At 52.4% G+C, this 25753-nt stretch overlaps 2 protein-coding genes across 2 annotated transcripts in view; one reads left to right on the plus strand and one right to left on the minus strand.

Annotated features, from left to right (window-relative positions):
• OTOF (otoferlin) overlaps positions 1-6792 on the minus strand; it is an 85355-nt gene extending 78563 nt beyond the window's left edge. The window contains exon 1 of the mRNA XM_049784464.1: positions 6563-6792. Within this exon, the coding sequence (XP_049640421.1) occupies positions 6563-6641 (79 nt within the window). The 5' untranslated portion in view covers positions 6642-6792. The remainder of the gene's footprint in view (positions 1-6562) is intronic.
• A 4940-nt stretch (positions 6793-11732) lies between these two features.
• On the plus strand, positions 11733-25054 carry FAM166C (family with sequence similarity 166 member C). The gene is made up of 4 exons (XM_049784495.1): positions 11733-11806; positions 21427-21667; positions 22100-22212; positions 24829-25054. The coding sequence occupies exons 1-4, from the start codon at positions 11733-11735 to the stop codon at positions 24971-24973; spliced, it is 573 nt and encodes a 190-aa protein (XP_049640452.1). The 3' UTR covers positions 24974-25054.
• Positions 25055-25753: the final 699 nt, after the last annotated feature.

The raw sequence follows: 25753 nt of genomic DNA on the forward strand, positions 1-25753 counted from the left end.
TTCCCCAAGATGGGTATCATTTTTCTCCCTTTGGTATATTTAAAAATGTGTGTGTATGGACCTGGTGCGATAGCGCAGTGGTTGGGCATTTGCCTTGCAAGTGCTGACCCAGGACGGAGATGGGTTTGATCCCCAGAGTCCTCATAGGGTTCACCAAGTCAGGAGCGATTTCTGAGTGCATAGCCAGGAGTAACCCCTGAGCATCACTGGGTGTGGCTCAAAAACCAAAAAAAAAAAAAAAAAACCAAACCAGTGTGTGTTTGTGTGTGTGTATGTGTGTGTGTGTGTGTGTGTGTGTATGTGTGTGTAGGAGCCAAGAGATAGTACAACAGGTATCCCCAGCTCTGAAAAGCTTGAGCAGCATCACTCATGAGCCCTGCATTGAACTGCCATGTGGCTTGTTGAAAAATCACTGGGGGTTCCCCCAAAAGTGTTAAGTGGGGTCACGTTCAGTGGTGGTCAGGGCCCCCCCCAAAACCACCGCTGATAGTACATGGTGTGCCACACAATCATGGGCACCCCATGTCAGAGCCTCACACATGCCAGGCATGTGCTCTTTTACCGGAGCCACAGTTTCAGCCCTCTTTTTGCAGATTCTAAAAGTTGAAACATAGATAGTTGTTGTTTTTGTTTTGGGGCCAAAACAAGTGGCTCAGGGGTTACTCCTGGCTCTGTGCTCAGAAATCGCTCCTGGCAGACTTGGGGGACCATATGGGATATGGGATTGAACCTGGGTCTGTCCTGGGTTGGCAGTGTGCAAGGCCAATGCCCTACTGCTGTGCTATTATATTACTCCAGCCTCCAATAATTGTTTTAGGGGTGGGGGTTGGGGCCACACCTGATGATGCTTAGAGGTTACTCCTGGCTATGTGCTCAGAAATCGCTCCTGGCTTGGGGGACCATATGGCTCTGCTGAGACTTATTTCCTAATCCAGCTCAGGAGACGTTTTGATGTCGTTTCCATCCACTTCCCCTGTGAGAGGTGCTTGCATTTTTATTTTTTCAGTTTGGGGTGCAATGTTATAGGAAGGCCAAAATGATTGATGAAGTTGCCCAATCATAAGTATCCCTAAAGATTCTCTTGTCCCGCTGTAATTCCCTCTTGTAATATGAAACTTAATGACTGTGGATAGCACAGAATGAAGAACTTCGGTTGAAAAAGAGTGAACCAGACAGCAAGGTCCTTAAATCCCCTAAAAAGCAAAGGATTGGAAATCAGCAAGTCCCAGAGCCAGGTTGAATGATGACGCATCCCTGAGCTTCTCAAAGGGGAAAATAATCATTTTCCATTGCTCCATTCTCAGCTGGAAGGCCTCACTCACCAAACACAACCCTTTCTTTCTCCCAAATCTTATGCAGATCTCACTTCTTTTTCTCCCCAATTCTTTCTCCTTTCCCCAACAAGGTCCCCAAGCCTGGAGAATCTCTGCCACCGTATTCCTATATTATCAGATCTTCTGTGGAGATGGACCTTATTGTCTCCAGTAGGCAAGTGGGCCCCATTCCTCAACTGCTCCTCCACCAGCTCTTTCTCTGCCCCTCCTCCCTCAGGAGGCCTTCCCCACCTCCTGCTCTGCCCCTCCCCTAGACTGTTACTTGCTTGTTTACATCCAAATCTTCAGTAGAAAGGACCAAGGGGACATCCTCTGGAAGTTGGGGACCATGTTAGTCTCAATGAATGATTGTGTTAGGATTTAGAATAGTACCTGGGCCTGGATGACCCTGGGAGGAGTTTTACTCATTTCGAGTGAATGAAAGGATGAGTGGTAGGAGGGCTTCACTTAATCTAAAAAGCACATTAACATGCAATAGCTGTTTTTTAATTTTGTTTGTTGGTACATCCAGCAATATTCAGAGCTTTATTCCTGGTTTTGTGCTCAGGAATCATACCTCATGGTGCTTAGGGGACTTATAGAATGCCATGGATTAAATCCAGGTTGACCAAGTGCAAGGTAAGCACTTTATCCACTGTGCTTTATTGCTCCAGCCATTAACATATAACTTTTTGTTTGTTTGTTTGGGGGCCATACCTAGCAATCCTCAGGAGTTACTCCTGGTTCTGCATTCAGGAATTACTCCTGGCAGTGTTCAGGAAACCATATGAGATGACAGGGATCGAACCCAGGATGAATAAGTACAAGGCAGGTACCCTACTCACTGTACTATCCCTCCACCCCCTAACATGTGGCTTTTAAGGGATGGAAAAAAAGCTAGGACCTCAGTGAGACTATTAAACCCTTGCTTGACCTTTGATTATATTTTCTTGCATTATAGGATCACTATTTTCACTTTTGAGGGTGTGGTGTCGAGAATTCTACCTCCTGGTTGGTCCTATGCAAGGCAAGTACCCTACCTGCTGTACCCTCTCTCCTGCCTGAATGACATGCTGTCGGTGGGTTTGTGGAGAACATTTGCTGTTTATGGACATCTATGGCACACTGGGGCATGAACAGACAAGGGGGTTGGAGTTTGCTTTCAAATAAGTTGGGGTGTGAGAGTTGAATGGAGAATAGAGTGAGGCCAGATGGGCCAGGAGTCTTTGGCAATGGTGCCAGCTGTGTGAGGAGGAGGAAGGGAGAGGAATAGTTGTCTGGGACCGCTGCATCCATGGGAGATTTTGCAGGGAGGAGGGAGAGGCTAGCAAGACGGAGCATCTGCGTGGGCAGCTGAGGTGGCTGTGATCCGAGACAGCTCCGTGAACAGAGCGTGAAGTCTGCCCACTCGGCTCCTGCAGCGTGTCCCTCCGCCAGGCATTTGGAGGCAGTTTGCTGGTCCATACTGTGCAAACACGCGGGGCTCTCATGGCAGAAAGAAGGGGTCTCCCCTGTGCTCTGCTTCTCTGGGAGGAGGGCTGGCTCAGTCAGGGATGATGTGGGTGTGCCTTGGGTCCTGTATCCTGGGGATTGTACTGAAGGTCCCTTTGTTGGGGGGATGGACTGAGAGTTCCTGTGTTGGGAGGATGTGTGGAGAAGGGTCCCTGTCCAGAGATATACTGAGGGTTCTGCTTGCTGGGGGGGGGTACATCCCCTTGGTGGCTGGCACAGAACTCGGCGTTCACCATGCCCCATGTGGTCTCAGTTCTCCATCTGGCACTTTCACCTAGTAAGTCATCTCTTCACATCTGGGGTGGGGACCTGACCAGTACTCATAGGGGCCTCACCCTTTTTAGTGGGACCAGAGCTGGGGGGGTCTTGATGGGTATTTGGCCTCTGATCTAGCAGAGAAGATTTCAGGTCAAATTTCTATTTATTAGGCCAGAGTGCCAGAACAGGGATGAAGACACTTGCTTTGTATGCAACAGACCTGGGTTCAATTCCAGCACCCTATAGAGGGTCCCCTGTGCCCACCAGGAGTGGTCCCTGAACATAAAGCCAGGAGTAAGACTTGAGCACCAATGAATGTGGCTTAAAAAATAAAACAAACAACAAAAGCCAAAAAGAAAATCATATATTTTGCATGTCAGCCCCCCTTTGTTGTTGCTGTTTGGGGGGCTAGAACCAGTGGTGCAAATGGGGCTATTTCTTGCATAGAAAAGATGTCAGATATGAACTTCCCGCCACAGTGCCTATTATTATTATTATTGTTATTATTGTTATTATTATTGTGTTTTTTGAGGGGGCCATACCTGGTGGTGTTGAGGACTTACACCTGGCTCAGGAATCACTCCTAGTAGTGCTTGGGGGACCATATGGGATTTCAAGGATTGAACCCAGGTCAGCTTTTTGCAAGGCAAATGCCTTCCCAATGTCCTATAACTCCGGCCCCAACAGTGCCCATTTTATGGGATAAAGTCAATGCAACTTAGAGCTGAGGGAAACAAGAGATTGAACATTCAAGATAAACACCCAGTCCCTGCTCCTCCTCCATGACCCCTTTAAAGACCTCCCTCATGTCTGGGACCGCAGTGGTCCCCCTCCCACCATAGTAGCCCTTTCCCTTCCTCCCAGCCCACCAGCCCTCCTGAGGCCTCCACCATTGTGCAGGCATGCCTCCACCATCAGACTGTGAGGGTACTGTTCCTGGAAGCCCTACACCTTCTGGTGGGCTGTGGGCTGCAAGGCTCAGAACATACCCTCTCTGTGAAGGGGTGAAAAAAGGAAGGGAGGGGAACTATCAACTGGGCATGTGCTGAACTCCCCCAAATATGTTAGAGGAGGTGACCAGCTTCCCTCTGCTACCCTGAAAATGTCCCTAGGCTGGGGGGAGGCTGGAGTGCGAGTGGGTGAATGGCTTGGGCCAGTCTTCTTGACTCTTGGTTTCCTGTCCAGGCTTCTCCTGGGTGAGGACTAGAGGGGTGCTTTGGGGGAAAAGGCCAGGTCAGTGTGAAGGGCTGTTGGCAAGAGTGGGGAGCTAATGCAAACACTGGTGCATGGAGCAAGTCCGAGAGTGAGGCAGCTACTGGAGCAGGGCGCAGAAAGGCCCAGAGACCAGCCTGCCCCCTCTTCATAGCACTGAGGTCTCAATGGGGGGGAGCTGGCCCCAAATCTCTGCACCCCTGAAAAGCAGCAGCCAGGCCAGGCCCTCGTCGGAGCCCTGCAGCTGTGCTCCCCCTCACCTGGCCCCACTTTGGGCTGATGACAGGGAAGTGAGTAAGAAAAAAAAGGTGTGGGGATCCAAAGCCGAATTATCCCCCAAATCCCTCCTCTCCTCTCTCTTCTCATCCCAAGAACAGAAATTCCAGCCTTGAAGCATCAGCCTGGGGAATCTTACAGATGTGGAGACTGGGGCTCAGTGGCAAATTCCAGAGCTTCCATCACTATATCTAGAACTTTCCTCAGCAGAGCTGCCTGGAGCTCGCTCCATTGTATTGAGTGGCTCAGCGCAGAATCAGTGTGTACATACAGGGTGGTCTAGCCCCTCTGGGCCAGGGCAAACCTCACCTCGGACCCTGAGCCCCAATTTGACACTGATCTTTCCTCCAGGAACTGGGGTGCTCTAAGCCCCTCTGACTCTTCTCTAGTGCCTCTTCCTACAGCACATTGGCTGGGAAAACAGGAGACATTATGGAACATTCTAGAACAGGTCCAATCCCTCCAATTAACTGCTAATGTTGGCATTTGGGGGAGGATGTCTTTGGAGTTGTCACTAATGGGCTGTAGCAAGTGAAAGGCTACAACTTCTCTGCTGTCACAAAGTGAAGTGACCTTTCTAGAAACCCATCTGAGATCCAACCTCACCCCTTCCCAAGGATCTTTGGCCTCCCACTGCCCCTCCCTGTGGAAAGACTGTCAGCCACCCAGAGGGACAGGCTATGTGGGCAGAACTGGAACAATAGGACCAGCCCCACTGTGCAGAGTGCAGAGAGGGCACCACAGGCCAGCCTCGGGCAACCAGGAGGAGAGACTGGGGCTGGCAGGACGCAGTGAGGCTTATTTTTTCAGCCCCTGCAATCACTGTGCAGATGTTTCCCCCAGACCTCTCAGTGCCTCCCCCTGCAAAGGGGCTGGTGTGGAGGCCTGAGCCGCCGCCCCATGTGTCCCCCTGGACCTGAGAAGACAGGCCCTGTCTGTCGCAGAGGATGTGCGCGTCAAGTGCTGGACATGTTCAGGGTTCAGGCTGGCCCCAGAGGTCCAGGGGGCGCTGGAGAGACAGGCAGGGTGGAGTGGCCCATTCTCCCTCCTGGGGTTCCTGTACCAAGGGGCTACTTCTGGCCCAGACGACAGGCCTGGTGTCCCAGAAACAGGCTGTGGAAGGTCAACCTGGCCCCACCTTTTTCCACTTAGCACCTTCAGGTGCCGCCCAATGTCTATCGGAGTGAAGGCCCACCCCACACCTCACACACACTGAGCTCTGGCATCCTGCTGCACAGAAGCCCTCTCTGGACCTCTTCGACAGCTGTGTCCTTAGCCTCCTCTGACTTCCCCTGCTCCTTGCTGTTGATCCCTGATGCTACTGAGGTGTCACCTCCTACAGGAAGTCTTCCCTGACCACTAGCTCTAGGGAGAAGGGGTGATGTCTTGGTAGCTTGTGCACAGCCCTGGGCCCTGTCCTATCACATCATGCAACAGTCCTTCTTGCCTGTCCACTGGCCCCCTGCCCTGTGGGATGTGGTCATGTCTCAGCACCTAAGCCTTGAGCACAGATCTCTGGGTGCATGAATGGGGAGGAGTTTAGAAAAGGGTGAAGGGGTGCTAAGTGGTGTGTGAGGAAGCAGAGTTGGGAACCTATAGCTCTACCTCACCCCTGTGGGATGTGGGAATGTCTCAGCCCTTAAGCCTTGAGCACAGGGCAGGGAAAGAAAGGGACCCAAGAAGGCACTATATTCTGGGGGGTCCCCACAGTAGGGGGGGTCCTTATCTTAGCCTTCCCAGAACCCCCTGCAGAGTCAGAATTCAGCACCCCAGGTGGTGGGTAAACATGCAAGAGCGGAAGAAAATGGGGAGGGGGGATGTCAGCAGCCAAGCCTCATGATCCGGGTACCCAAAGGCTAGCAGGCTGCTGGGGCCAGACCCTAAGAAAAACCTCCTCACTTCACCCTGGCTGAAACTTTCCCACCCAAGCATCCTGCCCTGCCCTATCCCAGGAACCCAAAGCTGGGGCCTCCCCCAGGCGGGGTCCCTACCTCGAAAAGTCACTTTAGCGATCCGGTCGCCCTTGCCCCGCAGCTCCGAGACTGTCTTGAGATGCACTAGCAAAGCCATGCTGGGTCGTGGGCACAGGCAGGAGGGGCTGGGAAGAAGAGGGAGAGCTGGGAAGCCTTCAAGAGCTCCTTTGCCTCTGCAGTACCACCGTTTCTTCTTCCTCCTCTTCCTCCTCCACTTGCCTGGCAGAGACCACAGCAACCCAGGAGCAGAGCAGGGATGCTCCTGCCAGCTTCTCTCCAAGACTCACTCGCAGCCCTGGCATACCTGCCCCTCCCACTGCCAGCCCCTAGGCTGTGTCTGTGTGTGTGAGTGCCCGGCAGGGGGTGCAGATGGGCCAGATTCATTATGCAGCTGCAGCGCCAGCCTGCCTCAGTGGCTTCTCCTGAGGGATGGGAGTAAGGGAGGCGCATGAGCTGGGAAAGGCGGAGGGAAGTGGGAGGGAAGGAGAGGCAGGAGGGAACGTGGCACCTTCATGCCCCAAAGGGCTGTTGCTCTGTCTCTGGCTGACACCCACCCACCCACCCACCCCACCCCATCCAGCTGGGTACTGGCCAGGGGATGTGGCTGCTCTGGTTGAAACTCATCCCAGGGCCCCCAACCAAGCTGTCTCCCGGCCCATCTGTGAGAAATAGAAATCTAAGAGAAGGGAGTTGGAGCCCCCTATCTGCTCCCAGGAGATGGGTCCCCACAATCTCTGTCCCTGAAGTTGGGGTTCAGGGAACCTCTGCCTCCCTCACTCAGATACTGTCTCTTCTGGAAGTGTCTCTGCCCCCCCTCAACACCTGCTCAAGAGCCCCCAAGAAGGGGTTAGGGTCCTCTCTGGGCTGTCCCTGCCCCTCATCTCTCTGCATTATTGGGCTGCTCCTCTCAGAGCAGAACCCTAGAACCTTACATCTGTACACCCCATCGAGGGACAGAAAGATTGAAGTGGTCCAGCTGGAAGGAAGGGTCAAAGCTAAGAGAGAGAAACCTTCTGCTAGCAAGAGGCCACGCCCCTCGGAGTCCATCTTTCAAGTGACCTGCAGGATGTCACAGAGTCCCTTTCCCTCCTTCTAGATGTTTCCTTGCTACATTGCCCTTATTCTGCTGTTTATTTTTTATTTTCTTCTTCCTCTTCTTTTCTTCCTCAATCCCCACTCTCCTTTTTCACTTGCTCACTTTTTTTTTTTTTGGTTTTTGGGCCACACGCTCAGGGGTTACTCCTGGCTATGCGCTCAGAAGTCGCTCCTGGCTTGGGGGACCATATGGGACACCGGGGGATCGAACCGCGGTCCGTCCTAGGCTAGTGCTAGCAAGGCAGACACCTTACCTCTAGCGCCACCGCCCGGCCCCCTCCTTTTTCACTTTCATTTCACCGAGTCAAATGAAAGAATATTCAGAATATGGGGCCTAAGTGATAGCACAGCAGTAGGGCGTTTGCCTTGCACGCAGCCGACCCAGGATGGACCTCGATTCAATCCCCACCGTCCCATATGGCCCTCTGAGCCAGGAGCAATTTCTGAGCATATAGCCAGGAGTAACTCCTGAGAGTCACAAGGTGTGCCCCCCCAAAATAATATTCAGAATATGGTATTGAGCAGATACAAGATACATTTTTAAGGAAATATATATGTTTGATGTGTTATTTAAAAATTCACTAGTGGGCGGAAGAAATAGCACTCTGGTAGGTCATTTTGCCTCGAACTCAGTTGACTTGGGACAAACCCAGGTTCAACTCCCAGAATCCCATATAGTCCCCCAAGCCTGACAGGAGTGATTTCTGAGTACAGAACCAAGAGTAACCCCTGAGCGCTGTCGGTGTGACCCAAAACCAAAACAATAATAAATAAATAATAAATAAATAAATAAATAAATAAATAAATAAATAAATAAATAAATAAAACTTCACTAGTGTGGATCTCTGTCCACCCAAGTTTGTGAGGCTTGGTGGCACTTGACAGAAAAAATAACCCATCTCATTAGTTTCCTTGGATGTCTTGAGAGGCTGAGCATCTTTCCAGAAAAGCCTCTGAACTTGCCCAGAGCAGAGCTAAAGGCTACTTTGAACCTCAGCTCCCACCTGTATAGAACAACAGCTATTTCACAGAGCAGTGCAGAGACCCCTTAGCTGAGATCTAAGCCGGACCCTGCTTTTTCCACTGGGTCCCTCAGAGGTGTAATGTGTTGGGGGCTGCATCAGGAGCCTCTCATCACATGTCTGGGGTTAGGGGCAAGGAAGACTGGGCTGGACCTAGATGAACCTAGATGAGAGTTGAACTCAGACCCATCCGATAGGTTGATGACAGAAGACTCAGAAGGTAATGGGGAGAGTGGGGGCTGCCTGCCATAGGGGCGAGAGATACCAGGAATGCTTGGAGGTTCTTTGTCTATTTTGGTGGGAGTTTTCTTTTCTTTTCTTTTCTTTTTTGTTTGTTTGTTTGTTTTTTGATTTTTGGGCCACACCCGATGACCCTCAGGGGTTACTCCTGGCTATGCGCTCAAAAATTACTCCTGGCTTGGGGGACCATATGGGACACTGGGGATCAAACCATGGTCCGTCCTAGGCTAACGCAGACAAGACAGATGCTTACAGCTTGTGCCACCGTTCTGTCCTCTCCTTTTCTTTTTTTTTTAAACTTGATTTATTGATTGATTGATTGGTTTTTGGGCCACACACATGCGGTGCTCAGGGGTTATTCCTGGCTCTGCACTCAGAAATTGCCCTGGCAAGCTGGGGGATCATATGGGATGCTGAGAATCGAAGCAGGTCTTTCCTGGGATGGCTGCATGCAAGGCAAACACCCTACCACGGTTCTATCTCTCTGGCTCTGGCCCTTCTTCCTTTCCTTCCTTCCTTCCTTCCTTCCTTCCTTCCTTCCTTCCTTCCTTCCTTCCTTCCTTCCTTCCTTCCTTCCTTCCTTCCTTCCTTCCTCCCTCCCTCCCTCCCTCCCTTCTTCCTTCCTTCCTTTTCCTTTTCCTTCCTTCCTTTCTTCCTCCTTCCTTCCTTCCTCCTTCCTTCCTTCCTCCCTCCCTCCCTTCTTCCTTCCTTCCTTTTCCTTTTCCTTCCTTCCTTTCTTCCTCCTTCCTTCCTTCCTCCTTCCTTCCTTCCTTCCTCCTTCCTTCCTTCCTTCCTCCTTCCTTCCTTCCTTCCTTCCTTCCTTCCTCCCTCCCTCCCTCCCTCCCTTCTTCCTTCCTTCCTTCCTTCCTTCTTCCCTCCCTCCCTCCCTCCCTCCCTCCCTTCTTCCTTCCTTCCTTCCTTCCTTCCTTCCTTCCTTCCTTCCTTCCTTCCTTCCTTCCTTCCTTCCTTCCTTCCTTCCTTCCTTCCTTTCGATTTTTGTTTTTGTTTTTGAGCCAAACCCAGAGACACTTAGCTGTTACTCCTGGCCCTGCACTCAGGAATCACTCCTAGCAGGCTTAGACGACCATATGGGATGCTCCAGATAGAACCGGAGCCTCTCCCTGCTATGTTTGTCATGGCTTGGACCCCTGAGGTGGTTGTTTTCTCATTTTCTTTACTGTTGCTTGTGCCATGTGGAGAATTCGGGTGCATCTGGTGGTGCAGTTCTCGAATTTCTTTCCTTTCCAGGCCACCCACCATGCCTCCTTCTTACTTCTTGTCTCTGATCTGGTCAAAGGAAGGCTGGAGCTACAGGCCAGGTCAGCTCCTGCAGCAGTCACTTCTCACCCACTGTCACACAGCCTCAAGTTGTGTCCACAGCCCTTCTCATTCAGCTAACCCAGGAGCAGCTGGGAAGGGACAAGTGTGAGGTGGCCACCAGGGCCGCTCCAGGGGAGCTGCAGCGCGGTGTTAAAACCCAGAGAGCTTGTGCCTAGGAGACTGTCACCACCAGGAGCTTGACAGACAAACCCCAGTACCCATGGCTGGGATAGGGACCTCCAGGATCTGAGCAACAGCTGTGGAGAACCCTGGCACTCGGGTGTGTCCGTCCGTCAGTGTCAACTGTGAAACTAGGGTACATAGTGTTCCTCCACCTTCATCTCCCATCTCTTTTGGATTTGCTTCTTCTTTTTTTTTTATTTTATTTTTTTGGGGGGGTTTGGGCCACACCCAGTGATGCTCAGGAGTTACTTCCAGGTATACGCTCAGGAATCGCTCCTGGCTTTGGGGGACCATATGGGACGCTGGGGCATCAAACCCAGGTCTATCCTGGGTCAGCAATGTGCAAGGCAAACACCCTACCGATGTACCATCGCTCTGGCCAGTTTGATTTGCTTCTTGTGCCTAATTTAGAAGGAGTAGTTAGATGGGCAAGACAAGGTGAGCAGCAAGATGCAAGCCAGGGAGGGAGGGAGGGAGGGAGAGAGGGAGAGGAAAGGAGGGAGGGAGGAAGAGGGAGGGAGGGAGGAAGAGAGAGGGAGGGAGGGAGAGAGAGGGAGGGAGGGAGGAAGAGGGAGGGAGGGAGAGAGAGAGGGAGGGAGGGAGAGGGAGGGAGGGAGAGGGAGGGAGGGAGAGAGAGGGAGGGAGAGAGGGAGAGGGAGGGAGAGAAGGAGAGAGGGAGAGAGGGAGGGAGAGAAGGAGAGAGGGAGAGAGGGAGGGAGAGAGGGAGAGAGAGGGAGAGGGAGGGAGGGAGGGAGGGAGAGAGGGAGAGGGAGGGAGGGAGAGGAGAGAGGGAGAGAGGGAGGGAGAGAGGGAGAGAGAGAGGGAGGGAGGGAGAGAGGGACGGAGAGAGGGAGGGAGAGAGGGAGGGAGAGAGGGAGGGAGAGAGAGAGTCCAAAAAGTAATGCATTTATTCCCACTGGGGAACTGAGGTACCCTGGGCAGCCTTGAAGGAACAGATGCGACCCTGTGGCCCCCTACTCTCCAAATAAGCGAGTGCCACGTGGGGTCACCGTAGGGCCTGAGGAGGAGCAGAAAGTCACAAAGGGCACTGTCCTCCCTCTTCTCCCAAATTTCCAAACCTTGCCCCAGGCCAGCCTGCAGACAGACAGCTGGTTCCTGGACCCCAACAAGGAGGCTTGGGCTGGAGCTGTGTGAAATTGAGGGAGCAGAGATGGGGGACAGCTCCTCCCAGCTGGGGCTCTGGGGTCTCGGGGGCGTGTCCAGGCGCACGGTTGGTTGCGGGGTAACGGAGACTATAAACAGCAGGGGCTAGTGGGGCGCCCTGGGGTTCGGTGCCAACTCACTCTCCCATCTGAGGCAGCCCCACCATGGCCTTCCGCAGCGCAGGAACTCTGCTCACCGACTTCAATGCTGCTTTCCTGCCCCCCGGCCTCATGCCCGGGTAAGGCCACGGTCCCCACCAGGCTCCCGGGGAAACCCAGCTCAGATGCCAGGGCCTGCCCAGATCTGTCCCTGCCTCTCTACCCCACATTGGTGATTTTGCTGGAACTCAGGGCGCACAGGCGGTGCGCTCTCTCTCTCTTGGGGCTTCCCTTTGATGGAAAGTCTGTCCCCAGCTAGAGCTGAGTTTGAACACCTTGTAGGGTGGTGTTGGAGACCCCCCCAGGCAGAGGACTCTGTGCTTGTTGTGTCTGGGCAACCCCAGAATGCTCTCGAAATAGTATGTAGTTCCCAAGGTCAAGGGAAGCAAGGTCGGCGACCTCCGGATATGGAGGATTCTAAGCAGGTCTACGTGGTTCCTGGTTCTTAGCAGTCATTGTGCTGAGTTCTTCCCTTTGTGCCCCCAGAATCTATTCTGACTGTGACGCCACACACCCAAGTTCGCTTGGAAGATTCAGAGCGCAGCTCTCCATTCCTTGGTGTTTTTCACTCCCCAAATTCTAAGATGAGGCTCTGCTCCTTCCCTTCCTGAGCTCCTTGTCTTTCCCAGCTGCCTCTTCCCCGCAGGCGGCTGGGTTTGAGGCCAGCAGGACAGGAGGGACTTGGCCTGAGCACTGATTATTAGAGCACCTTCCTCTCTTGCAAGATCCTCCTGCAAATGAAGAGACTGCGGGCTCAGACTGGATTTCACCCAGGACTCTGGGGGAAGATGGGATGGTTTGGGGCCCCACAGGGGGACCTTCTCTAGGTCTCCCCTGCAGAGATCTGGGGCTCTCCTAGGATAATCTAATTTAGACTCAAGTTAGAAAAGGACTCCTGGTTGTGCATGCCAGAGCTCATCACCCAGCATCACCAGTGATAGGGCGAACAACCAGGTCCCATGGTCTGTGCATCTTTGGACAGCAGCCTTTATGCCACCTTTAGGGAATTACTATGAGCTTCTTTGTTTACTTTGATTTGGGGGGCTTGGGGACCTCCCCCAGGGCTGTTCCTGGTGATGGAGCCAGTTGGTTCAAAGAACGAGGTGCTGCACAGGACTTTGGGGGCTGGGAAACTACATGGACCACCCCTTGCTTGCTGCTTGGGATCCACTTGGACCACTCCCAGAAGCCTGGAGGGATGGTGATATCAGGATCCAAATCCAGCAGATCCCAAAACATCTCCTGAGCTCTGATTCTTCTTCTTCTTCTTCTTCTTCTTCTTCTTCTTCTTCTTCTTCTTCTTCTTCTTCTTCTTCTTCTTCTTCTTCTTCTTCTTTCTTCTCCTTCTCCTTCTCCTCCTCCTCCTCCTCCTCCTCCTCCTCCTCCTCCTCCTTCTTCTTCTTCTTCTTCTTCTTCTTATTATTATTATTATTATTTTTGGTTTTGGGGCCACACCTGGTGGCACTCAGGGGTTACTCCTGGCTCTGAACTCAGAAATTGCTCCTGGCAGGCTCGGGGGAACCATATGGGATACCGGTAATTGAATCAGGGTCTGTCCAGGTTGGCTTCGTGCAAGGCAAATGCCTTACTGCTGTGCTATCACTCCAGCCCTCTTTTCCTTTTTCTTTGTTTGTTTCCCCTTCATTTTCTTTTTTTCTTAAGTCTCTACAATCTCCCGTTGGAACTTCACTCTCAGCTGGGTCCCCCTTTTTACATAGTTGGGGGAGCTGTGTGTTTCAAAAGCAGCCTCAAGATTGCTTCTGTAGTCTCCTTGCAGGACCGTTTCTAAAACTGATGTAGAAACTGTAATGAGTGATTCATGAATAAGGCTCCAGGCTGGGACAGGGCCAATCTGCACAGCTGTGCAAGTTTCTTCTATTTCCTCAGCTTGATCTTTCTAGAACAGAGATGTTACGCTTAAAAATGGATGCAGTCAATGCATCCATCTATGTCTCTAAAGAGACCTCTGGCTGACTCCAAGGTTTGCTTAATGGAAGAGTTCAAGCTTCCCCACCATGCTGGGATCAGAATTGTTTGTGTCTTTTCTTTCAGTTGGTGAGGGGAAGGTATTGGGCCATAACCAGAGATGCTTAGTGGTGACTCCTGGCTCTGCACTCAGGAAGTACTCAGGGAACCAACAGGAAGTGTCTCTGGTAGTGCTCAGGGAACCATCTGGAATGCTGAGGGGATTGAATCTGGGTCTGCTGCCTGCAAGGCAAGAGCCTTCCCCACTGTACTACAGCTGTGGCCATGCTTGTTTTTTCAAATTGGTGAATGCACCTTGTCTATGTTGGCACTTTATTCCCCTTTCATCAGATTTGTTCAGAGCAGACCTTCCTCCCTCCAAGAAAGCAGGGGTTGCAGAGATTTGGGGTGGGGTAGGGCCTGACACCCTTAGCTGAGATGGCAGTGCTGGGCTGAGAGCAGGTCCCAGAGCCCTGTATGAGCACTGTGAATCCAGGCTGAGCACCTGCAGTGTGACAGGCTCAGTGCCAGGCTTCCTGCAAGCTCAAAACCCCACAAACTCTCACAACAACTTGAGGAGAGGGAGGCTGTGTGGATCTGACAGTCTCACCTCGGTGAACTGCTCATACTTGCCCTCAGGGGCAGTTGGCATTAGATCTGGCAGGTGGCACTGGGGAGTTGTGGCGTGCAAGGTTGAGATGCTCCATCACTACTGGGAGTGGGGGTACACCCTAGTGTCATCCCTCAAACTCTCAGGTTTCTCAGGGATGAGTTGAGGCTCCCTGAGCTCCTCTTCCCATCTGGGAGCCGTCCACCCTTGCTCTCTGATCTCTGCCCCCCCCCTCACCAGGCCCTCTGCCCACATCATGTTGTACTTTCTCTTTCAGTACCCACATTCTCTGCAGTGAGGCTGAGGGCATCTGTGCCCAGTCCCTCTCTCTACCAGCCTGCAGCAGTCCCTATGCCCATATCTGTCACGGGGCTACAGACATGATCCTGAGGGCAGATGCAGGGAGCACTGAGTCCCCTTTATCAGCACCCCTTCACAAGACAGAGACTCCTGAGGGGTGCTGGGGTGCTCACTTTCAGCTCTCTGCATGCAAGGCAGCCTTGCCCTGTAGCAGCATCTGCTTCCGGAAATTCTCCCTGGCTGCTATTTCATGCTAATAACAAGGCATCAGCCAACACAGGCTGATACGGACACAGGACGGCCCATAGAATGCGGTAGTGCAGCCTCCTGCACCCAAGCCCTGAGATTCAACACCGACACCCATCAGGGGTGTGAGATGATTAGGAAGCCATGAGCTTTGAGTATTTATTTGTCCCATCATGCCTCTAAATGTGGCTTGATCTCACTGGATTGACCTCCCTGCCCTTTGTATACTCCTGTCCTTGAGACTGGGGCTGCCCACACACCTGACTGGAGTATAGTCATGTTTACCTGCTGGGGGACACTCTGTAGTTTGTGGGGTTTGGATGCGGCTCTCCTGTGTTTTGTCTTGGGCCTTGCTAGAAGTTTTGGTGATGCCCACACAACCATACATAGAGGGCCTCATCCCATTATCTTTCTTAGTCCAGGGGTGTGCTGGGGTGAGCCCCCTTGGTTGGACACTCCTACAAACCTGGCTGCATTTCCTCAGTGAGCACCTGTTAAGTCCTGAACTCAGGATCTGTCACCCAAAAGACCTCCAAGGAAACAGGCAGTAATGTAAATGCAAGGAAGTTTATTCCAGCAATTTGGGGTCCAACATCTCCTAAGAAATAAGGACCCTGAAGAATGGCTCAATGTCAAATTTAAAGGGTACATGGGGCTCAGTCTAGGGGATCCCCTCCTCTGTGTGTTGATCTTTTAAAATTATTGATCCTTAGTACCAGGTTGGGCTAGGATTGGTTGTAGTTCAAATGTAGCATTAGACAGACAGTTGGGTGCAGCCCCCAGATTCAGGGTGTGGTGTCATATTGTTATCTGTCCATTGCTGCAGACCCAGATGCTGGATGTCAGCAGCTGTTTAGCTTTATGTGAATGTATTTCCTGGCATTTACCTCTAAGGTCTAGTTTCAGGAACTGGCTGTTCTGGGCCTAGTCTTTCTACCTAAAAACTGCAGCCTGTCATGGTGGCACTTAAGCTCACAGCAAAGCCCGGTTTACAGCAGTTAACTTCCTCAAGCAAGCAGAGTACAGAAGTCAAAACAATGTTATCTCTAAGCAGAAGCACACCATATTCCAACATCAACATTTAGGTTACAGTTAATTCTAAATTAGAGCCCTGGTCCCTGTGGCCGCCCTGGCTGGAGCTCAGAGCCTCACACTGCTTCAGCCAGTCCTCCACCTCCAAAATGTTTTTGCGTTGCTTTTCTTGCTGTGGCAGCACAGTGAGCTTGTGAAGGCTTGAAAATGCAGCCACCAGATTTTTCAACCAGACCAAACAGTGCTGGCAGCCCTTGCCTGCTATTCTGGCTTCTTCAGCCCCAGACTGCACCTCTTGTGGCAAAAGACTTGGCAATTGTATTTCTGAAACCTCTGCTTGTCTGTCCAGGCCCCAGAATGAGGGTGCAGCCCCTAAGGAAAACCAGTGCATCTTGGAGTATGAAGTGGGGGTGTCTCCTCAGGCGCAATGGAGACCTCAGGAGCCCAGACAAGGACCCTCCTCAGAACACAGTGCCAGGATTATCATAGGGACCCTCCTCTTGGGGACTTCTGGCCTCCTTCCATCTCTTCTTTCATCAGCTTGTCACTGAGCATGAGGGACACAGACTCTGAAGCTATGGCAGGCCCATTGTGGACCATAGGGGAGAGAGAGAGGAGATCTGGGGAGGCACCAAGAGCTCACAGTGGGAGTTCCGGGGAATTGGTGGGTGAAGACAGGCCCTGTGGGGAGGAGGTACCTTGAAGAGGGTGAAGGTTGTGATTTGGGGTGGTAGGGAAGTGAGTTCTAGATGCAGGGATTCTGAGGAAAGGGATTGGGTTGTATGGCTATCACACAATGCCAGGATCATTTGGGGAGGAAGGCAGAGCCCCCCACGTGGGTGAGAGGGGGAAGGATCTCTCACTGTGGCCCTGTGCCCTCCTCAGAGGTGTGGGAGGCTGGAGGGTTTCTCAGCAGGGGAGCTTGGCCCAGAGGAAGGAAGTTAGTGAGCTGATAAGGTGAAGCTGAGGAAATGAATTCCAGGGTCCCACTGTGGTCTCCATGTATGCAGGCCATGTGTCCCGGACACTGAACCCTCTCCCTCAAGAAGGGTAGCAGAGGGGCCGGGCGGTGGCGCTAAAGGTAAGGTGCCTGCCTTGCCTGCGCTAGCCTTGGATGGACCGCGGTTCGATCCCCCAGTGTCCCATATGGTCCCCCAAGCCAGGAGCAACTTCTGAGCACATAGCCAGGAGTAACCCCTGAGCGTTACCGGGTGTGGCCCAAAAACCAAAAAAAAAAAAAAAAAAAAAAAAAAAAAAAAAAAAAAAAAAAAAAAAAAAAAGAAGGGTAGCAGGAGGGGTGGGGCTCCCCACAGGGGCTGTTCAATGTCACTACCATTCCCCTGAATCCTTCTCCACCTGGACCTTACCCCGGAGCTGCAGGGGGACGGCTCAGGGGACAAAATTGCATATGGCAGCACTTGACAGAAGCCTAGAGGCCTAGGCATGGCCCTGGTGCTGAATGAAAGTGAGCTTTGCATGTCTTCACACGTGTACAGGCATGAACATACATGTGCACACGAGTTACATATTGTATGTACCACACATGCAGATGTTTATGTGCACACGGTGGCATGTTCCCATGTACATATAGCATGCGTAGGCCACTCATACATACATGTATATATAGATGTGTATGCCTCATGCACACAACACACACACAGGCTTACTCACACGTACACACCCCCCCCACAGGCCACATCCTCTTCCACCTACTACTCTAGGGAGGGGAGCCCAGGTGGCTGGGGAGGAGGGATCCCTCCTATTGGGATGCTAATTCCTCTTATCAGAGCTGGTGGGAAGCTGGAAGCGCTTTCACTGCTCAATCACGTGTCTTGCTCCTTTTTTCGGGGAGCACAAAGGCCCCGTGGGTGGAAAGAAAGCTTTATGCCTGGCACTCAGTGTGGAAACCCCCAGAAATCAGCCCTCCCTCCTCCTCGGCGTTCCTGGACCTCAGCCTCCCCCCCGGTGACCAGGAGCAAGTGAGAACTTGTGGCAAGTCTGGGACATGGAGACCTGGGGAAGGGAAGTTGCCAACAATGAGGGAAGCATCCAGTGTGGAAGAGAGCAAGGAAGAGGGCCTGCTTTGGGGGAATGCTAAGGGGGAATATGGTGGGGACAGGCTCCCCTAGAAGCAGGAAAGCCCTCACCCCAGAGCAGGAGGAACTATGCCTGCCAGGTCTAGAAAGTAACTGGAAGGCTCAACGGCTTAGATGACCTTTTGGGCTGTAGATGTTAGAAACATTTCCGGGGCAAAGGGCATCTGCAGGAAGTGAGGGGAGACATGAGCATGGCCCACCTGGTGTGTTTGGGCAAAGGGCACAGGGGTGAGGGGAAGCAGGACTGAGGGAATCTGGTGGGGGGGTGGTGGTGACAGAGGCTGGGGGCCAGTCAGGGCCTCTCACCAATTCTGATGGCCGCCTAAATTACAGGGTTAGTACTTGGCCAACTTCATTCTAGGGTCCTCGTTAGGTGAAATGACTATAGTATTCAGCTATGACTATGTTTTGGATGAATGGCTAGAAGGATCGAAGTGAATTTATTGAAATAGGATCATTCCATGTTTGCTCCTTTAAGATTAAAAAAACATGAATTTAACCTTCTTGCACTTAACAGCAGAGAAAGACACTGCAGGAAAATGAAAGGATAGACTTTGGATAACGAAAGCACGAGAAATATTAGTTTCTAACAGATCCCTGCCAGGGGTCTCAAACTCAATTTACCTGGGGGCCGCAGGAAGCAAAGTCAGGGTGATCCTTGAGTGCAAAGTCAGTAGTAAGCCTTGAACATTGGGGGGTGTGACCCAAACAACTAAAACAAAACAAAACAAAAAAAGATTCCTCTAGGGCAGGGCCACAAAATGTTGTACGAAGGCCACAAAGGGCCCGTGAGCCACGAGTTTGATACCCCTGAAATGCTTAAAGGATAGGGAGCCAGGGAGGAGGAGAGAAGCAGGTGGGAGAGAGGGAATGAAGGAAAAAGACTAAAAGCTTTTTCCTAAGAGTTATTAAATTGTGTTTTTTAGAAAGACATGATTCAATTTTAGATCTAGGCGTTGGCTCTACCTTAGAGATTCTTAATAGGAACCCACCCAACACCCCTCCACCCACCTCCAATCTTTGTCACTTAAAATAGTGCTGACTTCGACAGGTTTTATAACATTTCTGTTCAGTTCTGCTCCCAGCCTTCACCGGAGTGCTATTCCTAGGCCTGCACTGTAATAGGCATGGAGAGAAGCACTAGTCATTTGAAGTTTCTGCACTTCCCAGAGCATTTTTCTCTTGAATCATCTCTCATTTGGCGGGATCTTGTCACTGAACCCTGCTTTTGAGAAGAGCCGGCTGGGGCTCACACAGAAGGAAAGTGTCCCCTGCCCACAGCCCCCTGGACAGCCTTGCACTGGCTCCCTCTCTCTCTCTCTCTCTCTCCTTCCATCTCCTTCTGCTAGGTCAGCAGCCCCAGGTGACCAGAGTCTCTCTCATTCCTTACATCATTCAGCAGGGAAATAAGATGAGAGGGGATGGAAAAGGGGGTGATGCCGCCCCTCCCCCTGAAGGAGACAGCGGAGTAGGATGCTGAACAGGACAGTTTTTCTTCTAGAAGGATGGATCAAGGTGTCTTTCTGAAACCTTGTGGAGGGGGTCAGTCTGGCTTGGCTCCCAGGACAAGAGCTGACTGGGAAAGAGACCCTAAATTTGCCCTCAGAACAGTCAGCTGTTCCTTCACCTTCCTTTCTCAAGGAAAAGCAAATAGGAGGGGGTTCAGGCACTTCTCGGGAGTGCCCACTGCATGAAAGGACTCGCTGGTTTGGAGGGCAAAGCTCTGGGACTAATGTTCAATTTACTTAATACATCTTTCTAGCTCTCTCCTCAATGAAGCAGGGCCCCCCCCTGCATTTTACCTCTCAGCAATGGTGTTGTTTGATTCTCCGAGGGGCCCTGATGGATCAGGGCTTGGGCCCAGCAGTGCTGGGGTGGGGTAGATGGCTGGAGTCCAGGGCCTCATTCATGAAGTAAAACTGATGCTCCTGCCATGTGGCCCCTAAACCTCATTTTTCACCAGACATGCCCCAAACTGCCTCCCCATGTCCCTGGTCTTGGCCAAGCTTCTTCCCAGGGGCTTCTCCTGCTGTGGCGAGTACAGACATGGGGCAAGAACGTGGGTCATTGGTGTGTGTGTGTGTGTGTGTGTGTGTGTGTGTGTGTGTGTGTGTGTGTGTGTGTGTCTAAGGGATTACTTTTTGGACCCTATTGAAAAATTGAGGCTCTCGGAGGTCAGCCTGAGGGAGACCAAAGAAGCCGATTGAAGAAATGAGGTGCTCACAATTCCTCTGAGAAACTCAGAACTATGGTCCCAATGACCTGGGAAACACCAACATTTGGGAACCAGGAGGAAGTGGCAAAGGAAGAAGTTAGTGCCCACAAGGGTAGGTGGGGGTGAATGCGGAGCCATTAGAAAGAAGGCTTGGGATCTGACTGGAGCAGGGCTCATGCCAGGAGGGAGTAGCAGGGCAGGGCAGGGCTCTGTCCCATTGTGGCATGGTGGCCCTACCAAGCTTCGAACAGGAGGTGGAACTCTGGGCACTGGCCACAGAGAGCCCCAAAGAGGCAAATGTAGGAAAGATTCCGGAACATGAGAGAGAGAGGTGGACAGACAGATCAGGGGCAGAGGCCGAGGGAGGAAAACCTTGCATTTCATCTGCAATGAAACTACACAGAGTTCTGGAATTCTAGCCCCTCTGGCTGGTGGGTAGACTGAGGCCGCCCCAGTCCCCGCCAAAGAGAGTAAGACTCTGACCTCAAAGGCTCCCCTGTACTTCTTCTAAAAGCTTCCGTAGGAGTTGACAGGGTCAGGAGCTGGGCTGAAAGACTCAACACAACTGAGCGGGAGTGATAGCACAGTGGAAAGGGTGTTTGCCTTGCACAGGACTGACCAGGGTTCAATACCTGACATCCCATAAGGTCCCCAGAGCCACCAGGAGTGATTCCTGAGTGCAGAGCCAGGAGTACTGCCGCAGTGTGACCCCAAAACCAAAACAACCAACAAACAATGAAAAGACTCAATACAATATGTGTGCACATGTCTGCCTATGTGAGAGAGAGCTTTATATATGCTGTGTGTTCCATGTACTGGGCTCTTGGCCTGTGGCACCCCTCATGTGTCTGAATAAAAAACTGCATGTGAAGATTCAGCCCATCAGATTTTCAGCCCTGCCCAAACCTGGGTTTATATTGCTAATATGGGGACCCCCCTGAGGGTCCCAGGGGACCGAGTGCTGGACTGGTGGATGGAGGTGGCAGAGAACTTGGCTGTGAGGGGACTGCTTTGGAGCACAAACAGGTGAGAGGCTCCTGGTAAAACAAAGGGGTTCCAGCCTCCCTGGAAGCCTCCAGCCAGGGTGTTCAGCATCCCAGTGGGCTTCCATGTGTCTGCCCACAGACCTGAGCGATGCCACCTCTGACCCCATAAAATTGGGGGGCGCCCTCGCTGAAATGGAGGTCTCAGAGACTAGCCAGGAGCCTTCAGCGCCCCTCTGCTCACCTCTTGCAGGTACCAGGGTCATATGCCCGGGATGGCCTTCTCCTTTGGCTCCCCGTATGGCTCCACCACCTTCAAGCACTTCCAGGACCAGCGCAACAAGGCCATGGCAAAGGGTCACCGTGGGTCCCCGAACTTTCTGCCCTCTCTGCCAGCCGCTGCCCCTGCACTGCTGCTGAGCTACCCAGACCATCCCAGCACGCGTTTCAACTTGGATGTGGGCCGCGCAGCACACTTTACAAGCTTCTACCAGGTAAACTGGGGGCCCTGGCAGCTGAGACCTTAATGAGGTGTGCCCTCAAGACTCCATCCCCCAAGCTCTCCTCACTGTAAGCAGAATGGGTGCCTGGTGGTGGATCCTCTGCATTCCCTTCTGCACCCCAAGATTTGGCTGGATGCTATTTCTAGCAGCCCACACACTCTCATTCCTGGGATGAGTCTTCACTGCCCTGTGGATACCCAGTTCCCAGGATGCAGGGTCCGGGAGACACTGTCAGGTTGGGAGAGGAGTAGGGGGCTGTTTGAGGGGGGTCCCTGTGTCCCCATCTTGGGTCTCACTTAGCACCCAGCCCTGTTCCACCACCAGGAAGGCACCCCTTTCTCTGTCTCTTTGAGGTATGGGTGACTTCAGGGAGATGGGAAGGGACACGAGGGGTTTGACCACAGGCCTCTGATCCCACTGCAGCAAGTTCAGCAACATCGGACACAATACCTGGACCGGTCTGGCACCGTGAACCGTGTCCCTTATTTTGTGCTGCCTGTGAAGGAGGCGGATCGGTACCCCATCACCTCTGACCTGTGAGTGCCTGCTCTATTCAGCCTTGCACCCCACAAACACATCCTTGTGGTCAGGCATCCAGGGCATCCAGATTTGGAAATGGACCCCACGACATTCCCTGCAGTGCTCAAGGATGCTCGTCACATAGTCCCCAGGGGAAGACAAGCTTTAGAAGGATGCCAGGGAACCTGGTGAGGGGAACTAGGAAGTGTTTTTCAGCCTGAGGCTTGGGGTGGGGCCGCACCCCATCATCTAGGCCTGCGGGAGGCCCCACTGCCTGCTGCTGTCCTAGTTGAAGGCAAGCGCTGCCCTCTCGTGGACACTGTGGGCGCTGCACAGGCTGAAGCTGAGACTCAGAAAAGGGACAGGAATGGCCTCAATGTTCTCTGTCTCTCACCCTTGTCTCCTGGCCCTGCTGCTTGCATTTGCAAACAGGTCCTTTTCCCAAGGAAGCCTCGCTCATCTGGGTTTGGGGTTCCCATCCCTTCCTCCTGAAACCCAGTCAATAGGGTGGAAGGAGGCCAGAGCTTCAAATACTGGGTTTGCTGATCCATGCAAACTGTTTTCTAAGAGCACTAAGACTCTCTGTCCTTGTTTTTTGTTTGTTTTGGTTTTGGTTTTTGAGCCACACCCGGTGATGCTCAGGGGTTACTCCTGACTATGTGCTCAGAAATCACTCCTGGCTTGGGGGACCTTATGGGGGTCACTGAGAGATTGAACCTTGATCCATCCTGGGTCAGCTGCGTGCAAGGCAAGCACCCTACCACCGCAGTACCACTCTGGCCCTCTATTTTTGTTATTGATAAGGAAGCAATCGTTGTATGGAGCCTGGAATGGCTTTTAAAGGAAATGGCTTAAATGCTTTTACAGAGATGCATTTCAGAGATGAAAAGAAGGGGCCGGGAAGGTAGCGCTAGAGGTAGGGTGTCTGCCTTGCAAGCCTTGTTCGTAGGACGAACAGCGGTTCGATTCCCCGGCATCCCATATGGTTCCCCCAAGCCAGGGGTGATTTCTGAGCACATAGCCAGGAGTAACCCCTGAGCGTCAAACGGTGTGGCCCAAAACCAAAAAAAAAAAAAGAGATGAAAAGAAGGGCCCGGAGAGATAGCACAGCGGTGTTTGCCTTGCAAGCAGCCAATCCAGGACCAAAGGTGGTTGGTTCGAATCCCAGTGTCCCATATGGTCCCCCGTGCCTGCCAGGAGCTATTTCTGAGCTGACAGCCAGGAGTCACCCCTGAGCACCGCCGGGTGTGGCCCAAAAACCAAAAGAAAAAATAAAGATGAAAAGAAACAGAAACTCAGTGACACTGAGATTTTGGAGTGGGTAAGGTTGGGGTGGAGCAGCTTAGTATGGTTGGAGGCTGAAACTGGGCAGAACTCAAGTGCCCTGAAGCCAGCTGTAGGTCTGGCTTCACTAGGGTGTCCCTGGAGTTACATGGTACCTTTCCTGAGGACATGTGTCCTCTGAGATTGCTCCGGGCAGGGACTGCTCTGCACTGGGCCAGCCTGCTCAGTTCTGTACTTCTAAGTCACCTGGCAGTCCACACTGCTGCTCACAGTCCCACACCAGTGCAGAGGACTGGCCAGGTGGCGGTAGTGAGGGCTCAGTGCTCATGTGTAGTCCTCCCCATCATCCCTCTGCAGCCTGAGGAAATCCCCTACCCCTCACTAAACTCTGTCACTATCACTGCTTCAGCATCTGCGTCATCTACGCCACCGCCATCAAAACCACCATCAGGGGCCAGAGAGACTAGCACAGCGGCGTTTGCCTTGCAAGCAGTCGACCCAGAACCTAAGGTGGTTGGTTCGAATTCTGGCATCCCATGTGGTCCCCCATGCCTGCCAGGAGCTATTTCTGAGCACATAGCCAGGAGTAACCCCTGAGCACCAAAAACAAAGCAAAACAACAACAACAACAACAAAAAACCACCATCAACCCTGCTCACCCTCATCCCCAATATCAGCATCACCCCCATTTCCATCACCACCATGATCCTCACATCAGAGTCCTCCTTGCTATCATCACCTAATGGTCAGTCCCTGTCACCATCACACCATCATGGCCCTGATTATTGTTGCCATTTCTATCATGACCATTGTTATTCATCTCTCACCTGCACTCTTCACCATCCACATCTCTTGCACTTGTTTTTTTTTTTTTTTTTGGGGGGGGAGGGCTCATACCTGGTGGTGCTAAGGGGTTACTCCTGACTCTGCACTCAGAAATTGCTCCTGGCAGGCGGCTTAGAGGACCACATGGGATATGGGGAATTGAAACAGGGTCCATCTTGGGTTGGCCGAGTGCAAGGCAAACACCCTACTGCTGTGCTATCACATGGGTCCCTATCTGCTAGGTCAGCATTAGGTTAAATCTGTGACTGATTCTTTAAAATAAAGCTTCTGGGGCTGTCACCAACCCAACATCCCTCCATTTTATCTTAGTAGGGACTGGGCTGGAGTGCACCATTTGTGACCAGCACCTGTTCTTGTTCATGGACCATGACATAGACACAGTCTGGATCTGGCTATTAAGCCAATGGGCAGCCAGCGGATTGGGAAGTAGGAGCTGGCGGTGGGGCCCCAAGACCATGATGGCTGCTCACCCAGCATCATGCTTGCTCTGCCTTCTTCCACAGGCCTTCCCTGACCCCGAAGCAGAAGTGGCATCTTTTAAATGTGTCTCCTGAGAACCTGCGAACCTACCAGACATTTCCGTCGGGGAAGAGAGTGTCCTCCCAGGAAAGGCAGAGGAGAAACCTCTACTTTGAGTTCCGAGCATGACGTGGAGGCTCCCCAAGGCCCTGGACTTGGGGAATAAAATCTGGCCCAGACGTTCCCTGCTCTACTGAGGCTTCGGGGAGAAGGGCCTGGAACACAGCTCCTGGAGTCCTGGCCCAGGACGAAGTGTCAAGTCTCTGCTGGGCTAAGAATTGGGGGAAAAGACCTCCCTCCTCCTGCTTCCACAGCCATGTGGGGCTGGCTCAACACTGGGGGATCTGGGGGCATGTGTCTCTAACCCAAGAGCATCACTGAGGCTCAGAGAGGTGGAGGGAGGCACCCAGGCTCACACAGTGGGCCAGTGCCAGGTTCTGCATGTGGCTGCTCTGTCCCTGATACCCTTTCTTAGGACTGTGTGAAGACTGAGGGGTTGAGAGGACACAGGTCTTAGGGTCCCCACAGAATCCGGGGTGAGGGAGGAAGCCATAGAGAGCAGCCATTTTGGGTTGTATGGACAGGCAACTTGTCCTTGGCCCAGGGTCTATTTCTGGAAGAAGACCAGGTGGGATCCAGGACAGAATAACTCTGTTTCAGGAGCCTTCAAAACTGGGGTGTCTGCTCTAGCCCACACCCCAGATCATATAGGCAGTGTCAGGACCGGGCACCTCAGGGCAAGCTCCTTAGGAGTTCTCCAACTTTCCAGAAACTTCTGGGTATTATTGGGGTCTCCTCTGTCATCCAAAGGCCCTCCTTGGCCCTGACTGGACTGATCAGGGCTGAGTTACAGAGCCCCTCAGGGCCAGTCCAGGTAGGGGAAATGGCCCTAGTTTGAGTAAATAAGAC

This window comes from Suncus etruscus, chromosome 12 (assembly GCF_024139225.1).
Source record: "Suncus etruscus isolate mSunEtr1 chromosome 12, mSunEtr1.pri.cur, whole genome shotgun sequence".
Taxonomy (NCBI): Eukaryota; Metazoa; Chordata; class Mammalia; order Eulipotyphla; family Soricidae; genus Suncus; species Suncus etruscus.

Excerpts from the sequence above, each read along its gene's own strand:
- FAM166C (XM_049784495.1), top strand. The coding sequence starts at position 11,733 with ATGGCCTTCCGCAGCGCAGGAACTCTGCTCACCGACTTCAATGCTGCT. Across the intron at positions 11,807-21,426 it reads CCCCCCGGCCTCATGCCCGG|GTACCAGGGTCATATGCCCG; the intron begins GTAAGGCCACGG and ends CACCTCTTGCAG. Across the intron at positions 21,668-22,099 it reads ACTTTACAAGCTTCTACCAG|CAAGTTCAGCAACATCGGAC; the intron begins GTAAACTGGGGG and ends ATCCCACTGCAG.